This window comes from Panthera leo, chromosome E1, assembly GCF_018350215.1.
Source record: "Panthera leo isolate Ple1 chromosome E1, P.leo_Ple1_pat1.1, whole genome shotgun sequence".
Taxonomy (NCBI): Eukaryota; Metazoa; Chordata; class Mammalia; order Carnivora; family Felidae; genus Panthera; species Panthera leo.
This window is the reverse complement of record NC_056692.1, coordinates 36,812,445-36,835,495: the sequence shown is the minus strand read 5'-3', so window position 1 is coordinate 36,835,495 and position 23,051 is coordinate 36,812,445. Positions and strand designations below refer to the sequence as shown.

At 44.2% G+C, this 23,051-nt stretch overlaps 1 protein-coding gene across 1 annotated transcript in view; it reads right to left on the bottom strand.

Annotated features, from left to right (window-relative positions):
• The window catches only part of SKAP1 (src kinase associated phosphoprotein 1), a 278,148-nt gene that overhangs the window by 31,180 nt on the left and 223,917 nt on the right, over positions 1-23,051 (bottom strand). The window contains exons 5-9 of the mRNA XM_042914773.1: positions 18,650-18,727; positions 17,712-17,795; positions 14,965-15,089; positions 11,867-11,930; positions 9,506-9,697 (exon numbers count right to left, since the gene is read on the bottom strand). Coding sequence (XP_042770707.1) covers positions 9,506-9,697; positions 11,867-11,930; positions 14,965-15,089; positions 17,712-17,795; positions 18,650-18,727 — 543 coding nt within the window. The remainder of the gene's footprint in view (positions 1-9,505; positions 9,698-11,866; positions 11,931-14,964; positions 15,090-17,711; positions 17,796-18,649; positions 18,728-23,051) is intronic.

Here is a 23,051-nt window from a genome sequence, read left to right as displayed (position 1 = left end):
TTTTCCACATTTTTATTTATTTTTGAGAGACAGAGAGAGACAGAACACAAATCGGGGAAGGGCAGAGAGAGAGGGAGACACAGAACCCGAAGCAGGCTCCAGGCTCTGAGCTGTCAGCACAGAGCCCGATGCGGGGCTCGAACTCACAGACTGTGAGATCATGACCTGAGCCGAAGTCGGACGCCTAATTGACTGAGCCACCCAGGCGCCCCTCTTTTTTTTTTAATAGTTATCTCCCATCTTAAAATTGGCCCTTCTCCTTCCCTCCTCATTTATTTATTCATAAACATTTTTAAGTGCTCACTATATGCAAAGTGCTTCGGTAGGAACTGGAGATTGCTGCAGTGGGTAAGACTGGCGGGGTCCCCGTCCTGTGGCGCTTCCAATCCACTGGATTATTCAGGCACTAAATATCTCTGTCATTGAAATCTTAATCCTTTCCCTCAAGCTCTTTCTCCTCTCCTTCTAGAATTCTCTTCTAAATGTCTTGTCTCTTTGTAAGTGTAAGCATCCAGACTTACAGTGTGTGTGTGTGTGTATGTGTGTGTGTGTGTGTGTGTGTGTGTGTGTGTGTGTGTAGCTAAGCATGTGTTTAAACCCTCCATGATTAATTAGTCCTTAATGTATCAAGTTTTGTTCAGCTGTAGCAGAACCTGGTCATGTAAGTAATTTTATGTTCCTAGTACTTGGGGCTTGTAGTTATCTTTTTACTGTTGTTATTTAGCCTGCCTTGTTCATTAGAGTGTAAGCTCCTGAGGGCAGTTGGAATGGTCTTTTAATTAATTGTTGCAGGTACACAATGGGTTCTAAGTCAGTGCTATTGTCTAACTCTGATCAAGTGTTTATATGGTCAATGTCACCACATGATTGGCTTGTTTCTTGCCCTCATTAACCTGTTTCATCTCATACTACCTGATAACATGGGAATTGGGCCTTTAGAAAGAAGGCATGAGCATCAGAATCATATTAAGCCATTTTATACGTGGAGTAAAATGAGCAAAAATACAGTTGCTCTTCTCCTTTTCATCACCTCAACTCCCTCACACATACACACACATACACACTCTCTCTCTCTCTCTACCCCCCGCCCCCCCCCCCCCACCACACACACATACACACATGGACACACACACACACGCACACAATGAATGGGGCATAATAAGCAACATTTTGAGGGCTGAAGACTTTGGTTTTTTTGTCCACATATACTTTCTCTCCCTGGGAGTTGGGGCACTTATCTGACTGGTTTCCCCACAGTTTTGCCACTAAATGAAACTTTGGAGGAGATGGCTTGGGGACAGTTCCTTTTGTTTTATTTATTATTTATTTATTTATTTTTTTTAACGTTTATTTATTTTTGAGACAGAGAGAGACAGAGCATGAACGGGGGAGGGTCACAGAGAGAGGGAGACACAGAATCGGAAGCAGGCTCCAGGCTCTGAGCCATCAGCCCAGAGCCCGACGCGGGGCTCGAACTCACGGACCGTGAGATCGTGACCTGAGCTGAAGTCGGACGCTCAACCGACTGAGCCATCCAGGCGCCCCCCTTTTGTTTTAAATATAAGTTTTACAGAGCAATTTGAATTCTGGTATGTCAGAGTGGGGGAAGTAAATTCTAAGCTCATGAGTAAGAAGAAACAGCACAAAAGTATATGAGAGCACTATAGAACATTAAAGAAGTAACTGATTTCGCATACAAGATGGGTGATATGGTTTCCATGCAAAAATAAAAATTAAGGGATTGGTATTCTGGAGAAATGAGTCATATGTCACCAAGATTAAAAAAAGTACCAGGGTCGCCTGTGTGGCTCAGTCGGTTAAGCGTCCGACTTCGGCTCAGGTCATGATCTCACAGTCTGTGAGTTCGAGCCCCGCGTCGGGCTCTGTGCTGACAGCTCAGAGCCTGGAGCCTGCTTCGGATTCTGTGTCTCCCTCTCTCTCTGCTCCTCCCCTGCTCATGCTCTGTCTCTCTCTGTCTCAAAAATAAATAAAAACATTAAAAAAATTAAAAAAAATACCATACACATAACCTATATTTGCCTTAAAAGATTCCGTGGGGAAAGATCCGTGGGGAAAGAACTCAGCTCTTCTTACCTTCACATATGGCTTCACAGCAGAGAATTTCCTACTTCCCACCTGTAGTGCTCCCTGTCCCTCCCCCATCTCCCCAGGAGGGATAAAGATGTGAGATAATGGAGGAGTGAAATCAAATATCGGAAATAGACCATGCTGAAATAAATCACGTTAAACATCATTCTTTGCACATTGTCTTCCTATCACTTGCCCACTTCCTTCCTTCCTCTGCTGTGATGCTTTTCCTTTTTGACATGGGACCAATTTCACAGGATTGAAAACGCTAGAAGAAGAGTTGGTGCGGCGTCCGTTCTTGAGATACCCAATGATTTGGACAGGGAGCATCTCTTCTGCTGATAACCAAACAACTCAATCACAAAGACCAATAATTTGCTGTGCTTAGGCACTTTTGCGGGGAGGGTTTATTCTACCTCTGCTGTCTGTGCACAGATGTCTCTTCCTCCCAATTCTAATCAATGTAAATTGGGTCAGATCTCCACTGTGAATTACAAATTGGATCCGAAGTTGGAGGGTCACCGTGCCTGTGACTCCACCTCCTTCCCACCACCATTAGATGGGAAGCTACACCAAAGATCTTTTCTAAATAAATCAGACTTTATTGTAAAACTCGGCCACTGACGAGACATAACCTCATTAGCATTGATTTTAAAATAAATTATTGAAAGTGGCTTGCCTGCTCTTTGCATTTGTAAAATAGGAGAATGTAAATGTATTTGCAATGATAAAAATGAAAACTAAACTTGATTCCTTTACCCTTTCAGGCAACAGCACTTAATCTAGTCATGATACAAAAATGGGAAAAATAAAAATCTGTTCTACGCAGTTCAATTCCAGACCAGATACTCTGATTTCCATTGCGCCTGTGGAGTCACCTAGAAAGAAAGCAGAACGCTGGCCATAGATCTTGTATATCATTCGCCACCATTACTAAGCTCTTCAGTGATGGATGGGGATGGGGAAGCTCTAATCCCCACATCTGTTCTATCTAACGTTGACCTTCCCGGGTGGCTGAGAGTGGGCTCAAGTCAAGAAGGCTAGCTACCGATGTGAGAGGCTGGGTGCTGTGCCTTTGAAAGTGTGAGTATAGAGGTATCATCAACATAGTGGAGGCAAATGCTCTCTCTATAGCTGGTTGTGAAAGGCAGAACCTCTCAGCACCTTCCCAGCTGCAGGGGGGCGGGGGCGGGGGACAGCACAATACAAACAGAGAGGCATACACTTTACCTCTGGTCCTTCAACAAAATCAAACTGGCATCCCTCAAATGCCAACGCTGAGAAAACTGATTTCATGGCAACAGAAAGAAATGTCTTTTTGCTCACGAAAGAGGGTGGGTTAAACAGCTAGATTTCTCATTTTTTTTTCCATCTGTAAAATGAACCTATCATTTTAAAGAGATTATTTTGAAAAAAAATTTTCTTTAGGCTAAAGAGCTTGTTGAACTTCTTTATGAGAATATTAGTAGGCATTCTAGTATTACATCTACTGGAATACATCTTCATTTAAGAGAGAATTAAAATTTATGTGCTAGCTCAACTTTAAACAGTAATAGATTATAATGGTCCTTGCTCCTAACAGGGCATATGGGACCCCAACCTTACATAGGTTTTAAACAATTAACCTCCGAAGATTACTGTCCACTTATTACGTTAAATGCTCTACTTGATTCCCAAATATCTCATTTCAACTGGGAAAACAGTTGAGGAAGATTCTGTTAGTTGTGTGAACATGTAAGAGAACCATGGGGCATCACAAATGAGCATCAGTATCCAGAGAGTTGATTTCAATCAACAGTCTTGGCACAGTGTCAGGGACACTAATGAGAGGCTGAAAAGAACAGGACACTGACTCCACCATGGAGGTGCAGAGAGGGGCTGGCTTCCCATGACACCTGGCTCCTTTCTGAAGCGCTGCTGTGACACCGGCTTAACTGAGAATAACATTAAAAAAATGACTGGATCAGAAAGAGGGAAACCACTTCCCCCAAACAAAGCAAGGTGACAGAAGCTTAAAAAATGCCAAGTGTATCAATGTGCAACCAGATGTCAAGGTGCTCTGGTGACAGACGCAAGAGAAATGCAGATAGACTCAGGGTATAAAGAGAACGTGCAGGAAAGTGGAAATAGAAACCACTCCATGGCATGCACAGATATGCTATAAATCTGTGGGTGTTATAGCACCTCTTCAGACAATGCGGAAAAAATGAGCAAGATGCTAATAACACACTTAATCCTCTGTTGTATAGTTGGTAATCTAAACTGTTACTTGAAAATATTTGCATCCTATCTCTGTGGTATGGGTCTTGATGTACAAGATATTAAATCCAATTTGCGCTAACAGCAGCAAGTGGAATGCGCTGAATTTAATTCCACCAATAATAATTGAGCACCTACTAATTGGAGGAGAAAGACCTGAATATAAATCACCGTGGTAAAGGCTAAGACGGCGCTCAATTCCTGTTGAGTATCTGGGGGGGGGGGGGGGTGTCGCTAAGGAGACATGTTTTAAGCAGAATGCGTAGGGGGGCTTCATAGGGTGAACTCAGGGAGGATATTCCAGGTGAAAAACAAAACCAAACCAAAAAGTCAGCATGATTCTGGTGCTGGTCATGGTCATGATCATGGTCATGTTCTGGTTTTGGTGCTGGTCAAAGAGCCCTTGTGGCTAGGGCCCAGTGTACATAGGAGTGAGAGAGAACCCGGCCAGGAAGCTTAGGCCTGATGATGGCATTGATGCTTTGATGGAGTGTTGCTTTTCTTTGAAATTGAAAAATCTCTTCTTCATAAACTTTGTGGTTTATTTATTTATTAAAACAATTGTTTTAATTTTTATTTATTTATTTCTTTGACGGGGGCGGGGGGAGGGACAGAGAGAGAGGGAGTCACAGAATCTGAAGCAGGCTCCAGGCTCTGAGCTGTCAGCACAGGGCCCAATGTGGGGCTTGAACTCATGAACCGTGAGATCATGACCTGAGCTGAAGTTGGATGCTTAACATACTGAGCCACCCAGGTACCCTGGTTTTCTTTTTTTAAATGTTTATTAATTTATTTTGAGAAAAAGAGTGTGTAAGCAGGGGAGAGGCAGAGACAGAGAGGGAGGGGGAGAGAGAGACAGAGAGAGAGAGAGAGAGAGAAATAGAGAGAGAGAGAGAATTCCAGGCAGGCTCTGCACTGAAAGTGCAGAGCCTGATGCAGGGCTCAATCCCACAAACTATGAGATCATGACCTGAGCCAAAATCAAGAGCCAGATGTTCAACCAACTGAGCCACCCAGACACCCCTAAACTTTGTGTTTTTGGTGTCTGTTTCTTTTCTTTTCCTTTTCCTTTTCCTTTCCTTTCCTTTCCTTTCCTTTCCTTTCCTTTCCTTTCCTTTCCTTTCCTTTCCTTTCCTTTTCTCTTTCCTTAGACCCACTATCACCATTCCCTCTTCCTGTGGGTCTGGACAACAGTACAGGGGGAAAAAGAATTTCACAGAATGCTTGTTTTCATTTGACTTAAATTAAAAAAAAAAACACCAGTTATATGCTTTATTATAAAGCAATCTGGTTTCTGGTTCTGTAATAACCCTCCCGGGCAGTGTGGGCAGCATCGGAATGCACACAGAAATTCCTAGGGAGAACTCTGTGTCTCTCTTCCCGTTTGCTCTCCTGAAAGCTCTCTGGAGAACAGAGCCAGATTCTGTTGTCACTGCAGCTGCTGTAAGGCCCCAGTTAAAGCTGTACAGTGGTCTCTGGCGTCTTGCTGGATCCCAGCTTTGAGGCCCCAGACAAAGTGAAACCTGATAAAAGTTGTCCTTTTATGGAATATTGAATCACAAAACTGGGCCTGTGCTAGCCTGTAAAATAATTGCAGGGAAGGGTGAGAGACGGCTCAGAAAAGCCTCCTGTCTCCCACACATCGCTTTAAAAGCATTTCTTTGTGGCGGGTCCCTACAGTTTAATCTACTGCAAATGAGATCTTAAAAATCAAGGGCCCCCATATGCTCAACACGGATGTTCAGAAATCCCACTGGATACCAACCTTGAAACCATATTACCCAGGACTAACATTTTTGTGGTCTTGGCCGAAAACCTCGAGTGCTCTGGTTTTCCCTCATGGGAAGGACGGTGCCAGCCACGTAGCAAATGCTAATTATCCCATGATCAATGTGATGTCGCACATTTAATTTGATGACCCATACATTATTCTGATTAGGAAAAAACATTTTTGTATTGACTTGGTATGTGTGATAAGCACTTTTCTCTCTACTAGGAAGCTCACTGAAATTATATTCTGGGAGGGAGACCTCACTTCCATGGTCTTCCCATAGAGACAAGGAGGCTTCTGTAGGCCCCAGCCCAAAGGGGAAGGAGGGGCAGAACCACCAATGCTAAGTATCTTCCACAAAGCACATTTACCTGTTATAATGAGACGAATGTTAGGAGCCCAAGTCATTTGACTTCGGATGGGTATGCAGTGTTAGCACAGCCCAACGTTCCCGCTGGCCGTCCCTCCACCCAGCACCTGTCCTTGCAGTAAAAACGGGCCTGAGCAGAAGGTGCAGTCCACACGCCATCTGCTCAGGATTTTCAATTTCACCTGCTTCGTACGTATAGCTGAAAATGTCCAACTGGACTGTCTCAGGTTTGGTTGGCGGGGGTGGGGAACTAGCCATTCCTCAATTTTTCAAGGAGGTAACACTTCTTACTTACACACCACCAAATTACTAGTAGCCAGCCTTTACTGAGTACTCACAGTATGCCAGGGCTTGGTTCTAAGTGCTTTATGCACTACAGTTCCAGGCTTCTCACAGCCTTTCTCTGTGATAGGTACTATTGTTATCCCCATTGTACAGGTGGGAAAATCACACACAGAGAGGGCTAATAACTTGCTCAAGGTCTTACATAGCTAGCAGGTGGCTGAGCAGGTGCATTCTGACTTAGAGCCAGCACTTTTACCTGCAGTATCTTCTGTCTCTCACCTGCCGCTGCTTGGTAGATCTCGTGAGATGGAGCAGTGGGTAGGTAACGCCAGGCCCCCTCATTTTCCCTTTCACTTCCTCCAGGACTGGTAGTGCGGCACTTGTATAAGGAACAGAAACTTCAGAGGCAACAAGCTGAGGGTGTGGATGGGAGGCTGGGTGATGGAGACTTGGGGCTCAAATATTCATACCACCATTCAATGCCAATACAGCCCACCTCCAGTGCTGTCTCTAAAGACTGTGATGGATAGAGGCTTTCAGGAGAGAACCTGTTGGCTGGGTACAGCACCGTCCTTTGGAAACTTACAAAAGCAAGTAAGTTGCTCTGGCTCTCTGCAGTGTGGCTTCCTCACGTTCAAGGGACGGTTGTGGTGAGCAGAGGCTATGGCTTTCCTGGAGAAAGCAGACCAGTTGCCATGCTCTTGGAGCCCACCCCAACATCTGACCTGCCGTGAATTTTGGAGGAATGCCCTGGGACCCTCGGCAGTGCCGTGACGGCCACAGGTCGGAGTTAAGGAGGCAGGGGAAGAATGGTCTTTAAGAAGCCAATCACACACTCATCGATCCATCGTCTGGAGTAAGGTGATGGTCTCAAACTCATCTCGTTTCCTGAGGCTCCTTCTCTTTCCTCTCCTTTGCTCTGAGCATCAGCCCCCTCCTCTCTGGCCTCTTTGAGAACTAAACGTAGTACATGAAAAGGCCCTTGTTTGCTTCCCACAAGGCTGAGTGGTTCAGTGAGGTTTTCCCAGAGCACTCTTCCACAGCTGTGACCCAAAGCGGAGTGTCACCCAGCTATTTCCCCCAGCCTGGACGGGAGTGGGTAGGCTATGAGCTCCCTAAGAAGATTCTGGCCAACTTGGGGAGTACATCTCCTTTTAGGGAGTGTTGTGAATTAGATCCATTTCTGCACCCTGCTGTTGCAATGGAGCAGCCTGTGAAAGGGAAGATTCTCAGAGGAGCTGTGTTTTAATGTAGCAATTTGATTCAATTTTCCACTCTATAAAATTACCCATCACTGCTCGTTGCTTTCTAACAGACACCTTCACTCTTAATTTAACAATCCTATCGAATTCTGCCAGGGAAATTGGAAAAATTTATCACCTGTGAAATTTTATTTTCCTTTGGTTGTATCTGTTTTTGTAAAACTTCATTAACGACAATGACTTGCTGAGGAAATTATCATTTTTTTTTTTTTTTTAACTTCAGACACAAGAAATGGCTCGACCTCAACCAAGATATCATTTGCATAATAAAACACAACAAAAAGGCAGGGGAAGTCGGGGCTGGCAGAGGCTGGAAGTGTGAGGAGGAGAAGCAGGCCCTCCCTGGTGGGTGGGGAGGTGGGTGAGGTCCCCAGCAGGAAGGAGCCTCGCAGCCACAGCCTTGCTCCTTGACTCAGGAAGCAATGACGTGGCTCCCCACCCCCAACCCCCGCCCCCCAGGGAAAAGGCGAATGCAGTGCTGACAGGATTGGACCCTCTTCTCAGGAAGCCTTGAAATGCCAGTTGCTTACTGACCGTGCTTTTTAGCAACCAGCCTTGTCTTCAGGGGCCCGAGTGTTAGATTCACCTTAGTTCCTAAGTTCGTCTGGGATCGAGGTTTCACTTGCTATAAATTTAGGCTTAACTTGAATTTCTCAGCAGAGCACTGAACTCCTGGCAAATTTCCACAGGAGCGATCTTTCTGAATGGACTTGAAGATTCAGCGTTCCTGTGGTCTAACTACCTCACAATTAAAAGGCTCAGGCTTCGGTTTTCCACAGTCTGACCCCCACTGTGCTCTGCGCTGTTCAACAGCTGCTGCCGTTCCCACAAGAAGTGGCTAGGCGGAAGCAGTGATGACTATACGTTTTTTGAGATGCCAGCTATCACGCCTTTGGAAGAAAAGAAATCTGTACCTGGGCTTGCTGTAATGGTGGGCAGAGGAAACAGGTTTATGTGTAAGAGATGCGATCTGACTTGTGGTATGTCTGAACTAGGTCCTCCTGTGTTGTGCTCCGTCAGGGTCTTCTCAGGTTACGCAGAAGGTTTGTCAGCACTGATCTATGTCCCTTCAGGCTTCTGATATCCCCTTCATCATTTTGAGACGACTTTACCTTACTCTCACATTTACACAGACAAGAAGTTGAGACTAGAGAGTTTTGATGACCCAGCTCAAGATCCAGAGCAAGCCAACGGAGGCCAACGTGAGCTTTCTTGACTCTTTAACCTCGCTGCCGTGTGTGATAAGCTACTTCACATGGCAATGGTGAAAGACACTCCCTGATCACTTCATCCTGCTCCCAGAGCTAGGGAGAGCCTCTGGACTGGGGATCATGGAGGTGCCACTGAAGCTTCCTTGTACTCTTTTCTTCAGAGATTTGGCTTCCTCGGGAGGTTTCAAACTTATATTCTTCCACCAGGTCAAGAATTTCTAAAACTAATGGAAGATAACCAGAAGATAAAATTTCTCACCTGGTAAGACTTCATAAATATCTTCTTCCTCCTCCTTTGTGGGCTCTTTTAGCCCCACACTCCCAGGCAAGATGACGGGTCTGCACTGGGAACTGGAATTCGGGGAGTCAAGGCCATCAATATCGTCATACATCTCTTCTTCTTCCTCCTTTTCCTCCTCCTCTTCATATGGAATGGTTAAGGAGCTCAGATCTGCCAGGGCAGAGATGATAATGAATCAAGATGGGGAGAAAAAGAAAAGAATAAGGCAGGGAAGGAAAGAGGGAGGGAGGGAGGGAGGAGGAGGAGGAGGAGGAGGAGGAGGAGGAGGGATGAGAATAAAATATGTCAAAGGAAAATGAAACACCAGGTTAAGTGCTGTTATTTCTAATGTGGGCCTCGGTGGCAGGAAATCTACAGAAAAGGCCAGACTAGCACCGTGTCAGGTTTAAACCGTCAACATAAATCCTTCCTTGCAATAAAACTTGATCAGGATGAAGCAGCTCTGAAAAGTAGGAGTGTGCGACTGAGCGCATGAGGCGAAGGGAAGAAAATAGGCCAGAAGAGGAAATGCCAGTGTGCTGCACACTGTTTGCCAAGTAGAAAACTGGAAGGGTGAGTGATGGCCTGTGCTTCTCCAGGGGGCACGGAGCTGTGGGGACTATGGCAGCTTCCACAGGGTAGCTGGGCTGCCAGAAGCTCATCTCCTCCATGATCTCACTGCGGAGTGTCAGACAAGTTTGTTTATGAAGAGGAAAAAACAGGAAAAAGTGGAAGAAGAGGAGAAAGTGAGATACAGAAAAATGTAACAGTAATGCAAGACCAAATAGAATGGCTGAGCTGTGTTGGTTACCATGCCCTTTTGCAACCGCACAGTCTGGCTGACCTCAAAGTAGGTCATCGCACAGAGGATGTTGAGCCATTGCGGCACTGGGGAGCACAGGGCAGGAGAAGGAGATTGGTTTTTTATTTTAATGGGGAACTGGGAAGGTTCGTGCTCTGATGTCTAGGACAGAATGCTCTCTGAAACCCTGCTGAGGGGCCTCTGCAGGATGGGCGAGTGCCGTCAGGGTACTCTGGGGAAGGAAAGGATGGAGAGACATCTAACGTTCATTTCAAAACACTATAAAGCTGTTTGGCTTGATTAGGCATTTAATAAAGATTTTGCAACAATTTTCATCTGAATTCTGGTGCCACCTCATTTGAGGAAGGGATCAAAGACACATTTGTGGCTTAAACCATATGTTATTATTTTGTTTGTTTTAAAATAAAATGGAATGAATAATTTCTTCAATGTGAGATTCTGAACGTACCACAGGGTACAGCTCAATAAAGCTGCTTTGAGTTTTATTGAGGCTTACGCACTTAGGGGTATATTACACGCATAAATCCAAGGCACCTAGATGAGAGTGTACCCTGTAGTCTCGCCATCAATGTTCATGTTTGCCTAGTTCCAGTCTATTATACGTGACGCTCTTGGTAGATGCAATAGTTTGTTTTTGTGATAGCAAAGGCATAAACCGAGTAAAATAGGCAATTCTTGTAATTAAAGCTCTGGTGCTTCCTTCTTTTTCTCCACAATAAAATCTCACAGCAGAATAAAAAACAGAGACGAAAAGGCTCGGTGTTTTTGGGTTGATGTGCTCCTCCTTAGGTCTTGGCCCATGTATAAAGTTGGTGTTTCTGCCTTTCTGCAGCGGCAGGGTCTGGCCATGATGGCGTATCGTGGGTTATCTGATGCCAAGCGACAGACTCAAGTCGGCTACCTCTACCTGTCAGGCCACTCCGGACTAGACTTCCAGGGCCACTGGCACCGCTGTGCCTGCAGGTCGGCCAGCAGAGGGCACTCTAAGAGTGGTCATTTAACATCTTCAGGCAGGAGGACTTCCCATCCCAAAGCAAGGAACGTTTTACTGTGGTTTGGGAAAGAACAATTTGCTTCTAATGTCCAATGGCCATGAAGGCCACTTCGATGAGAATAGATTTCTACTTCTTACTAAGTTTAAAACGAGAAGACTTGGGACCTAAATTGCGTCTAGGCAACTTTATGTTTGATATCACAACTTTCCTTTCCAGAATATAAGGGGTTAGAAGACACCTAATTGAGCTAAGCTGGTTTTCAAAATCTCCTTGTCTAGTGGGTACGGGTATTACAGAGGTCATCTCCACGTTGATTCATACTTGAATCAACTTGAATCAACTCCACGTTGATTCATTACTTTCTGATTCATACGTGGTACTATTTGTTGTTATAACATAAGGCTGGTAGAAGGGAGAACAAGCGGATAAGAAGTACAGATTGAAGGCTGTGGATTATATTTATGCAATATAACTTCAACTGCAAATCCACTTAAGTATTGTTTCTGTAGTAATGATACTTACCCTTTAACAAGAAACTTATTTGATCCACCCAGTCTCTGGCCTCAGCTGGATTAGCAGCTGTAAACTAAAGAAAAATTAGTGAATTAATTTATGACCTTCATGACTTCATAAAATTTCCATGAATCCCATAGGGAAGTTCAAAGAGGAGAGCCTTGTGAGTTAAGTTGCGGAGTCAAGTTGAAAGCTCAAGAATCTCTGCTTAACTATTTAGAAAAAAGACCAAAATCTTACTCAGAGTGATATTTCCCTTCAGCAATTCTGTATACCCAATGTGGACTACTATTTGAGTCCGGACATTCATGTTCATGTGCATTCATTCGATTATCCATGCATTCATCAGACATTACTTTCAGAAACGCTTACAGGAAGAAAAGAAAAAGCAAACCAAAATTCCTGACTGCGAAGAACAATGCATCGGTTAGGGAGACAATATACACACTTGCGATGGGAACACTACAAAGAATGTTCATCTGGTAACAGGTAGATGCTGAGAGAGCAAAGGAGCACTTACTGTCACCTGGAGTAAGCCAGAGAAGCTTGTGGAAATAATACTGTTTTGGTTGGATTTTACTTATTTATTTATTTTAATGTTTTTTTTTTTTTTTTATGTTTATTTATTTTTGAGAGAGACAGAGAATGGATGGGGGAGGGGCAGAGAGAGAGGGAGACACAGAATCCGAAGCAGGCTCCAGGCTCCGAGCTGTCAGCACAGAGCCTGATGTGGGGCTCAAGCTCGTGAATTGGGAGATCATGACCTGAGCAGAAGTCGGACGCTCAACCGACCGAGCCACTCAGGTGCCCCTGTTTTGGTTGGATTTTAAAAGAGTTGGCAGAAACTGCCTGCTGGAGGGAACCATGTGCAGAGGATTAGGAATGAGTCCACTGTGTATGGGGGAAGGAAGGCAGATCAGCTTGACTGGAGGACAGCGACAGGTGATGCCGGAGTGCTGTGGGTCAGGGATGAGTTGATGAGAGGGGCTCTGAGTACTAGGAGTTCAACCTAAAATGCAGGCAATAGGAAACCACCGTAAATTCTAGCAAAAGGAGCAGGAGATTCTTTCAATAGTTGTGGGTAGGAGGGGTTTGAACAGGGAGGAATGGGAGACAGAAGACCAGCTAGAAGGCTATTTAACTAGTCCTCTGGGGGAGGTGATGAGGATGGCCATTGTGATGGCTGTGGGAATAAGTAAGAAGGCAAAGATCCAAAAGATATCGTAGAGGAAGAATCCACAGACCATGGTAATGACTTGGGTTCAATGGGCCAAAGAAAAGAAGTAAACAAACTCTACATTCTGATTCACAAAACCAGCCAGTCAAGCAGCAAGCCTTAGTAATTTTTTATTTTAAATGAATCAACTTGAAGTGACTGTTCCTGAAAAACATTTTTATCATCTGGCCATTAGGGTAAGACAAAGATAGGCGCTGTGTAAGAAACCTAGATTCCTGCTTAATACTTATTAATAGACATTGTCATTCTTGATTTCTTAAAAACTCATTTCCATAAAAAATATCTAAGGAAATTGATTTAGACTTGTCATATAAATTTTTATCTGGAGGAGGCACCATCAATACTGAATAATAAAAATAACTTAGAAACATACCAAGTATATTCATCTATTACGTACATATCTATAAAGGATTCTCTAGCAAAGTTTAGTGTTAAGATAAAAAATTTGCGGGGGTGGGGGGCGCCTGCGTGGCTCAGTCAGTTAAGCGTCAGACTTTGGCTCAGGTCATGATCTCGCGGTCTGTGAGTTTGAGCCCCTCGTCGGGCTCTGTGCTGACAGCTCAGAGCCTGGAGCCTGCTTGGGATTCTGTGTCTCCCTCTCTCTCTGCCTCTCCCCCACTCGTGCTCTGTCTCTCTCTGTCTCTCAAAAATAAATAAACATTAAATAAATAAATAAAATTTTGAAATTGCATATTGAAGACCTAGGTTGTTTTATCAAAACGGGAGTTAAGATACTGTAGAAACATAAAATGATGGGTACTGAGAGCCATCTGAAGAGTCAAAGGCTTACTCAAGTGAGTGATATTAACCTTAATATTAACCTTAGCATAGCTTTTCTCGTTTTCCATAAGTTAGCTAAAGAATGGTTTTAGTGGGGTGCCTGGGTGGCTCAGTTGGTTAAGCGGCCAACTTCAGCTCAGGTCATGATCTCGCGGTCCGTGAGTTTGAGCCCCTCATCGGGCTCTGTGCTGACCGCTCGGAGCCTGGAGCCTGCTTCGGATTCTGTGTCTCCCTCTCTCTGACCCTCCCCTGTTCATGCTCTGTCTCTCTCTGTCTCAAAAATAAAGGTTAAAAAAAATTGTTTCAGTAAAATCGTGATAAGATAAAAATTACTAACAACCAGGAAACGATATTTGTACACATATACACACATGTAAAAATATATTTTTGGTGAAAATCATGACATTCCCTTATTCAGAGCTTTTTATTCCTTTAGTTAAATCCACTACTTATTATATTACCTACTATATCATATCAAATATATAAAAATGAACGCAGTGAAGAATCAGCCTTTCCCACCCCAGAGCAGGTCCTCTAGTCCCTCCAGTTATCACTGTTACTACTCACTAATCATTGTCACCAACATCTCAGAAATCCTTCCAGAGATACGCAGTGTGTCTACACACAGGAAGATTATTTTGGATAGCGAGATGAATATGGGAAAATAACTTATTTTTCACTCTACAGTCCGATTTTTCTTTTTCTGGATGTCATGGAAGGAAGTGAAGATAATCAGGGAACGAGTAAAGAGAATGGGAATTAAAGCGGTGAAGTTAGAGATGATGAATGAGGAACTGGGTTGTGTGCTGCAACAGACAAGACTCTCACCTATGGAGTGAGACCAGGAAGGGGAGGGGTGAGGAGGTGGAAGCCAACCAAAGGCGGTATCTAGGATGAGAGTGACAACACAGAGCAGGAGGGAGGGCACCACATGGCACAGGTGAAGACATGTCAAGAAAGAAGGTCTTGGTAAGAAGTGAGCAGGTAATGAAGAAAGGATGGAACGCAGCATAGCACCCCCAGCTCGCACACAAACGTGGAGCGAAACTACAAAGCAGTGAGGACCAACCGTCTCCTCGGCTCATCCTACCTCATAGCTGCGCCTGTCCTGGGAGGTCAGTTCAAAGCAGGATTCTTTCTTGGAATCTTTTCGCAGGTGCGGGGCCATCCGGACACTGTAGTCCTTAATGAGAAAGGTCCCTTTGGGCTGCTTGCCTGCAAGACAGGAAAACCCCCTGTGTCCCTAGAGAAGATGCGACCAAGGGAAGGCGTCCTCTCTGGTATGTAAGCTAAAAGCACAGCAACAGCTGTTCTGTCCCCGAGGAGCCACGATAGTCAAGGAAAGGTCATTAAGGAGGCTCAGGAAGGGGCTACTATGACAGTGAGGCAGAGATCACTGCCAAGCTGGGGAAATGCAACATGAAAGGTTATTTTGCCAGAAGAGGACAACGGAGATGGAGAATTTATTAGAATGTTAAGAGATCTATAACAACAGAAAGGAGGAATTATTACAGCAGGGAGAGTGTGGCTGTAAACGTGAGGCTCTTGAAGGCTATTACAGAACCCTGCAGCGTTATTTCTATCAGGGCCAGCAGAGCTGACATTTGAGGGGAAGGGACAGCAGCTCGGGGGCATTATAAGTTCCCGGGGTCCCCTCCTATGCCCTGTGTGGTATTTGGGCTAGACCGCTCTCTACCTCCTGCTGGTCTGGAGGGAATTCATGCGAGAGGGAGAATAATTAAAACTCAGTATTTTGTCCCCCTTCCCAGAGGTCAGATTGGGAAGTGGCATTGGGTGATGCGGAAGGAGGGAAAGGACCCTAAGGGAGGGAAAGGAGAGACCACCCTGGCTGTCACTCTCTTTCTAAAACATAAAATACTAGGAACAGGAAAAGACGGGGTGGTTCCCAATGATTTTGTGCCCTCCTGGTGTAGTTCAGGCAGAACATACAGAGGAGTGGAACCACAGTGCCTGGGTGATGATTTGTGTCCCGTTATCATGTGGAATGAATTGCTGAAGACATGCTTTTTGAGGCTGATGGTGATAAGGTGGCAGTGGGATGGCAATATTAGGAAAAGAAAAGAAAAGAAAAAGACTCCATCCTTACCTGGTTGAGCTAAAGGAAATACACACAAACACTCACTACGTCCTAAGAAAATGTCTTGGGCACAATAAGAAGTAACTGGCGAGAAGGGAGCCATGCAACAGTGCTTTCTGACACGGGAATCTTTTTTGTTAAAGTATCTCTCCTTGTTCTAACTGGCCACTAAAATGTTTTGTTGTTTCTTTGGTCACCAGGTTTTATTTCAGCCTGACGGCAAAATGGTCCATAAAAGTCTCCAAGTCTCTCCCTCTCCCGCTCTCTCACCTTGAGTATAGAGGATTCGGAATGAATGAACGTGACACCTGGTTTTATATCCAGATATGCCAACCACTTATTTAAATGCAGCTGGCATGAAGAAGAGTTTTACAATGATATACATGGTATATTAGTTTTAAGGTTTAAAATAAGAAAATTGCCCCTGGCGGGCTCGTATATGCCTAGGATCCAGGGAACAGATTGTGGTTGCTGGCTCGGATGGTGGTCTGGGCGTCGGAAGGACGCTGGGGGTGTGTTACTCAGGTTTTGAGCTATGCTGCTAAGATCGCCATGTAGGGCTTCACACTTCACCCCTACGTGGGAAAGTCTCTGAGGAATATAAAAGGGCGAACCCAAGACGAAGCCAGCGATAACCTGTGGCAGGCAGAGAGGCAGCGTGAGCCGCTGGCCTTGAAGCCCAAGCACAAATCTTAAAGATGCCAGGTCACCTGGCAAAGGTGCTGTTCTTGATGCCAAAGGCACGGCAAGTCCAAAGGCAATTGGGTAGACATCTGATTATTCCCAAGACTGGATATCTAGGCATTGGGAGATGCCTCGCCCTGGGAAAGAAGGAAGAGAAGAGGAATGGGGAGTGACTGGAAGGAAAAGGAAGGGTGTGCTCTGAATCACTGGCCTCTGTGCCGAGGTGGCAGAGCCCAAGGAAAGTCCCCACAAGACCTGATGCTTTGCAGGAGGGTATCCCCTCTTTGCAAGTTTGTGTTCACTGACAGTGATCATTTTTAGGCTTTGTTTAGTCGTCGCTGTCTCCGGTTTATGCTTATATCCTCTGTTTCTTCTCGTGAACTTAGTGACTGTGCTAAGCACGGATGGGAGGCCTTCTCGGGAGAGCGTATGAGTGGTGTGTTTGATTGACTCAGTGGTGGCTCATTTAGAAGCTGCCTCTGGCCTGAGTCAACACTTCACTGCTGCTGCCATCTGGCTGGAGGGTGTCTCCTGGGCACAGCAGCCATTTGGGTCTCAACACTCCACGGCTCTAGGGATGTCCACGGGACTACTTCCTGGCATTCCACAGGATGAAGTTGAAAGCATAATCTTCGAGAGTCTGGACCCAAGGGTTCTGTTTCTGGGCCATTGGCAAGCTGTTTAAATCTTTCTCACAAGTTTTCCCCCCAGTATTTTAACTATATTATTAATATCCATAAAGAGTTTGAGATTCTTTAAAAAAAATACCAAAGTGTTCAACCTTGATAATATTGTGTTATTAGTCATAATAAAAGACAACCTTTCGACATGCTGACCACACCGTCCTAGTGTTTAAAGTGAAAATAATTTCTAAATTGGCATCTGAGTTTTTGGTGACGGACAAGGTATTACTTAACAGCCTCTTTCAGTCTCCCAAGCGTGTCCCTTTATGGGTGTTAGTTAAGGACTGCTATCTTGAGATCTAAGTGCTTGAGAATTTACGAAGTGCTTGCATCCAGGAGTGAGCTGCTGCTGTGCAGATGAAGAACACTTACTTTTCTCGTTAGCATAGTAGTAGAAGAGGCCTCTGCTGATGACACACCATCGTTTCTGCCATTCCGATCCAAAGAAACTATGATCTAAACGGAACAGCAGTAAGGGGACATAAATTCAGGTAACTACAACCACTGAAGAGTCCGTAAAGTCCAACAACACACAGTCCAGTGTGTTATTGTTTTATTTCCTAGGTTAATGGACTGTAAAACCCTCCCGTTCACTCCCGCAGGTTATCCCATATTGACTCAGAGTCCAGAGGGCTCGCTCCGTTAAAGGTCCAGATTCTACACGGGGTTTGCCTGTTCTGACCTCTCACAGCTGTCTCGCTATTTATCTTCCTTGATATCTTTCAGGTTCTAATCTCATCCAGTGCTTTTCAAATTCTCTATGATCCCTTTATGCGGTGCCTTTTAGCAAACCAAACTGATGCTCAGGCCATGGGCACAGGAAAGGCTTTCTTTGTACTAAAGCCAATTTGCTTTTTGAGTGCTAAACTTGGGACCCCGGGCCTAGGATGGCGGTATCTATTCTCATCCAGTGAGCGATGGGTCAAGAGGTGGGTTCCCCTGAAACTTGAAACTGGGCTGCTTCACATAGGATATAAAATGATACTCTTGGCAACGGTTTTGCTCTATGGGAGCACACAGAGAGATGAGAACAAGAGTATCATCGGCAATTCATTCAACAAGGATTTATTAAGCACCTGTTGTGTACCAGGTGACCAAAGCAGAACCAGTTCCTATTCTGACGAAACTCACAATCTGCTGAAGATTTGGGGGGCGCTGGACTACACCAGACTTCTCTCTTGCCTTCCTTTTGGTCTCCCAGCTCCTGAGCGCAGAATTGGGCATAGAGACAGCACTTTCTACATTAGCCCTTTTTCCTCATTTCCCTTCCCTTCCTGGACTGTTCTGAGACCTGTGGGTCTGATCAGTACCTTTGCTTTTCTTCTCCAAGTATCCTTGCTTGATGATGTTATCCAGCTCTTGAGCTCCTCTTGTGATGTCTTCCACTCCTGAAAGGAACAACGGCAAAAATGCTTTGTTGAAACCTGGCAGAATTTTCATTTATTTAGGCAACTTTAGATAATCTACATTAATGAAGGGGGTGCAGAAGGGCAATTGCTTAAGCACAGCACAAAATAAGATAATTTTTATATGATTGGGGAAAAAGCGTAAATTTTCTTTCCTCCTCATTATATCTAATGCTAAAATCACTTACAATGATCTAAACATACATTAGTTTGTGCAAGGGGAGGTAGCCTAAATATGTACTGATTGGCAAGAAAAGGACTCCAGAGAATTAAGAATTTGCAGTGGAGATAAGCTCCAAATTGGATAACCACACTGAGATCATCAAAAGTCAAATGAATAGCTACCAGCAGAGAGACGCTTTAGTGAGTGATAGCGTTCACCATAGACGCAGCCACCTCCGTGAGAGCAATAAACACACACTCACTCTTAAAACACACACACACACACACACACACACACACACACACACACACCAAAACACAAAGCCACCTAGTGAACATAAATTGTATTAAGTTCACACAAAGAAGGGCTATGCAAGCTGCACTGACAATAGCCACCAAATCCTGGTTTTGTCCAAGTATGGGAAAGATCCTAACAATGGTAGAAGCCTTTACCAAGAGAAGACTCTGGAATTGACATCAGCCTTTAATCGTATGCTGCTAACATCCTTGACTTTCAACTAGCCTTGTTAGGTACCAATTTATTGAGAAGTCAAGATCCTCATCCATCTTTCGCCACTAAGGTGTATACTTCTTTTATAGAAGAGAGGAGTAAAGGACAAAAAAAGAAGGGATTTACTCCTTAAAAAATCAAATGAAACAAGAACGCAAAAAATTCTTAAAAAAAAATACGCGTCCATATTTCTTTTTTCTTTAAGTTGATTTATTTTTTTGGTAATCTCCACACCCAATGTGGGGCTCGAACTCATGGCCCCAAGATCAAGAGTTGCATGCTCTTCCGACTGAGCCAGCCAGGTGCCCCCAAGTCCATATTTCTTAATTAGGAGAAATAAGGAGAGTGGGCTGGCAGGATCCTAATGTTTATTGTTTTTAGTCTCCAAAACCAAAGCTCCTTTGGTTTCCCTTAAAAGATTTAGAAAGCAAAACAAAATACAAACCAACTGAAGGGACAACCACATAGGAATCAACTGGGTCACCTATACAATATCTTGAGACTTTTGGGTGAAGTAATTTTTTTTTCAATTACGCGATTGTTTTTTGAAATTTTCAATAACTAACATTTATTCAGTGGTGGCTATGAGCTGGCAGTTTACTTCTTGCTTAAAATATTTCTTGTTTAAAAATAACTTAAGAATTTTTTTATTTTAGAGAGAGAGAGAGAGAGAGCACGAGCATGTGTGTGAGCAGAGGAGGGACAGAGGGAGGGAGAGAGAGAGAGAGAGAGAGAGAGAGAGAGAGAGAGAGAGAGAGAGAATCTCCAGCAGGCTCCACACTCAATGTGGAGCTTGACGTGGGACTCGATCTCATGACCCTGGGGTTATGACCTGAGCCGAAATCAAGAGTTGGACACTCAACCGACTGAGCCATCCAGGCGCCCCTAAAAACAACATTTTAAGACAATTTAAAATGCAACTAAGATTACCTTTTGCTTCTAAGTTGTTTTGAACTTAGTTTTAAACAGAGATCTGAAGGGCTTTTCTTTTTTAGTGTGTCTAAGTGCCTGATTCTTTCTATTTGTCCTTATTGTCAACTTCCTTGTTCATGGACTATTTTCATTTGTGTGCTCTACGGTTAGCAAACTCTGTGGCTGCTATAAATCCTCCCAGATGGGTCTCAGGGTGCACACGTGAGATGAAGAGCAGCAAAGGGAAGTTCATTTGCCTAGGACCCTTTCATTTCTCCCACCCTTCTGAAAATTCTAATACCTCTCTGGAAATGCTCTCCAAGAAAATAGAAACTGATCTTATGGAGGGTGGAGTGGCCGGGTTGAGGGCCTGATATGGTTGAGAAGGTCCTTTGCAGGAGAGCCTATCCTCTCTGCAGCACTATCAAAAATTGCTCCTAGAGGCCTAAAAATTAAATGAAAGACACGGGAGATGAGAAAAACAGGATCCCCTAAGCTTGGAGTTTCTATTTCTTCCTGCAGTTTTTTTTTCTTTTCTTTTTCTTGTTTTAAGGTCTTGTTAAACTTAGAGACACAGATTCTAGTTAGAGATGCCGAGAGTCTGAATCATAAAAGACATGTTAAACGTTCTATTAGAATTCAAACCTCCTTTTTTAATGCAAATCTAAATGCCATTTTATGGAACATCTATAATTATGAAAATGGGAAGACATTGCCTCGTGTGCGGGGAGAGTCTGTGAGTATGAATATTACATTAATGTGCCCACACCAGCTCACTGATCCTGCTGGCAGGAGCATAAAAAATGCTTGAGTGAAACTTTTATTTAGATGTTAAGACTCCAGGCCCCAGCGGGGTGACAGAGACAGTCCCTGCGAGTTGCCATCAGAAAGAGAGCTTGAATTGAATTACCCAGGGGGGAAGGAAGTAGTGATGAGCACTGCTTCGCTTATTTAATTTCATTTACTTTCAGTACATTATCAGCATGAGGCTTTTCTCTCCCCACCAACCGAAACCCAAGAATGCCACCACCAAGAAAACAAAGACATAATGCTGCAGAGACGTTTGAACCTCGAGTCACTAATTCTAGGAAACTAGGGTCAGTACCATCATCGCCTTCTCTCCGAAAAGAGTCACACTCAGTTTGCTGAAACTGGGCAAAAAGGGAGCTGCTGACTTTTCTCTCTTGGTCATTCACCAACAGATTCTGAAGAGCTAGAGATACGGTATTTTATGTGCTGGGTTTTTGCAAGATGTGTTATGTTGCTTTCTTATTAGAGGGAATCTGTACTGAGGAACTCTCTTCCCTGGTTTCCCTTATGGGCAGTGGAAAAAATGGGATGAAGCGAAGGTGAAGTTTGAAATGGCTTTGGAAAACAATTAGGAAATCAAATCAAAGCAATCTCTATTCTAGCGATTGTCTATTGTGTGCAAGGCACTGTGTGGGGAGTCTAATGACAGAATTGTTCTCAGTGTAAGTTGACACTGAGCTCAATTTCATTAGCTCCATGATCTATCAGATAAATCCAGACAATCCAGATGGGAAGCCACTGTGGCAATCAAGCTGTCTCCTACTTCGGTGTCAGCTCAGTGTCCTACTGATCAAGAACCAGTGATCTTGAGGACGCACCATGTTGGCCATGGTCCCGGGGTGATGAAGTAGGAGGAGCCTTGTATGCCTGAATCCACACCTACTGGCAAATGAACAGGTCTGCAGAGCTACTTAATGTCTAATAGGAAGCATGTAAATGCTTTGTAGGATGATAATAAAAACAGGAAGAAGCCACAAATAATTGCACGGGTTGCTATTTTAAGGCCAAAACATTTATATGTAAGTATACAATTTTTAAAAATAGTCGAGCCTTTTTGTCCATTACCTGAAAAAAAGATATCACCATCTTAATGAAAAAATAGAAATGATTTAGATTTATTGGGAAGAAATGGCCTTCTTGGACAAACCTAAGGGTGCATCACAGTGTATCAGCACAAAACAGAATTACATTCGTGTCATCATCTCTCTCTACCACTGCACTTAACTAAATCTCCCAGAATAGCCCATATAAGAAAAGATTCACTTAGCTGAAGGATGTGGGGCCATAAAGATAAGATCAGCAGAGAAGGTGTTACCTAGAAGTGATGGCCACCCAACTTTCGTGGCAGATGAAGATAAAAGAAATTCTCAGACATCTTTCTCTCCTCATCCAGATTCCTTTAAACCCTTGTATCCCACCCATACCCAACTCAGCAATAAAACACGACGGACTAGGATTCCGTCTCTCAGCACTAAACATGACTCTTCAGTCAGCTATGGACAGCAACAACAATGGGGACCCTTTGAGTGTGATACATTTCCATAAAGCAGTCAATAAAAAAGACATGGGAGCTTATGTGAGTCACGGCTTATTTAATCAGCTGCGTTCTAGCCCACTGAGAAAAGAGAATTGGAGAAATCACTTGGCAACACCACAGCACAAGGCTAACAGTACGAGAGGCCATGCAATCTCGTTGCAAAAAGGTCACAACCCCTGCAGAACCGGGCAGGTGCCCGTGAACTTCCCTTAGAGGCAGCTGGCTGGTTTCTTGCTAAGCCAACCTGAAATGAAAATCGGTGATTAAGAAAAAAAAAGTTTTTTATGTTTATTTATTTTTGAGAGAGAGAGACAGGGTGTGAGCAAGGGAGAGGCAGAGAGAGAGGGAGACGCGGGATCCAAAGCAGGCTCCAG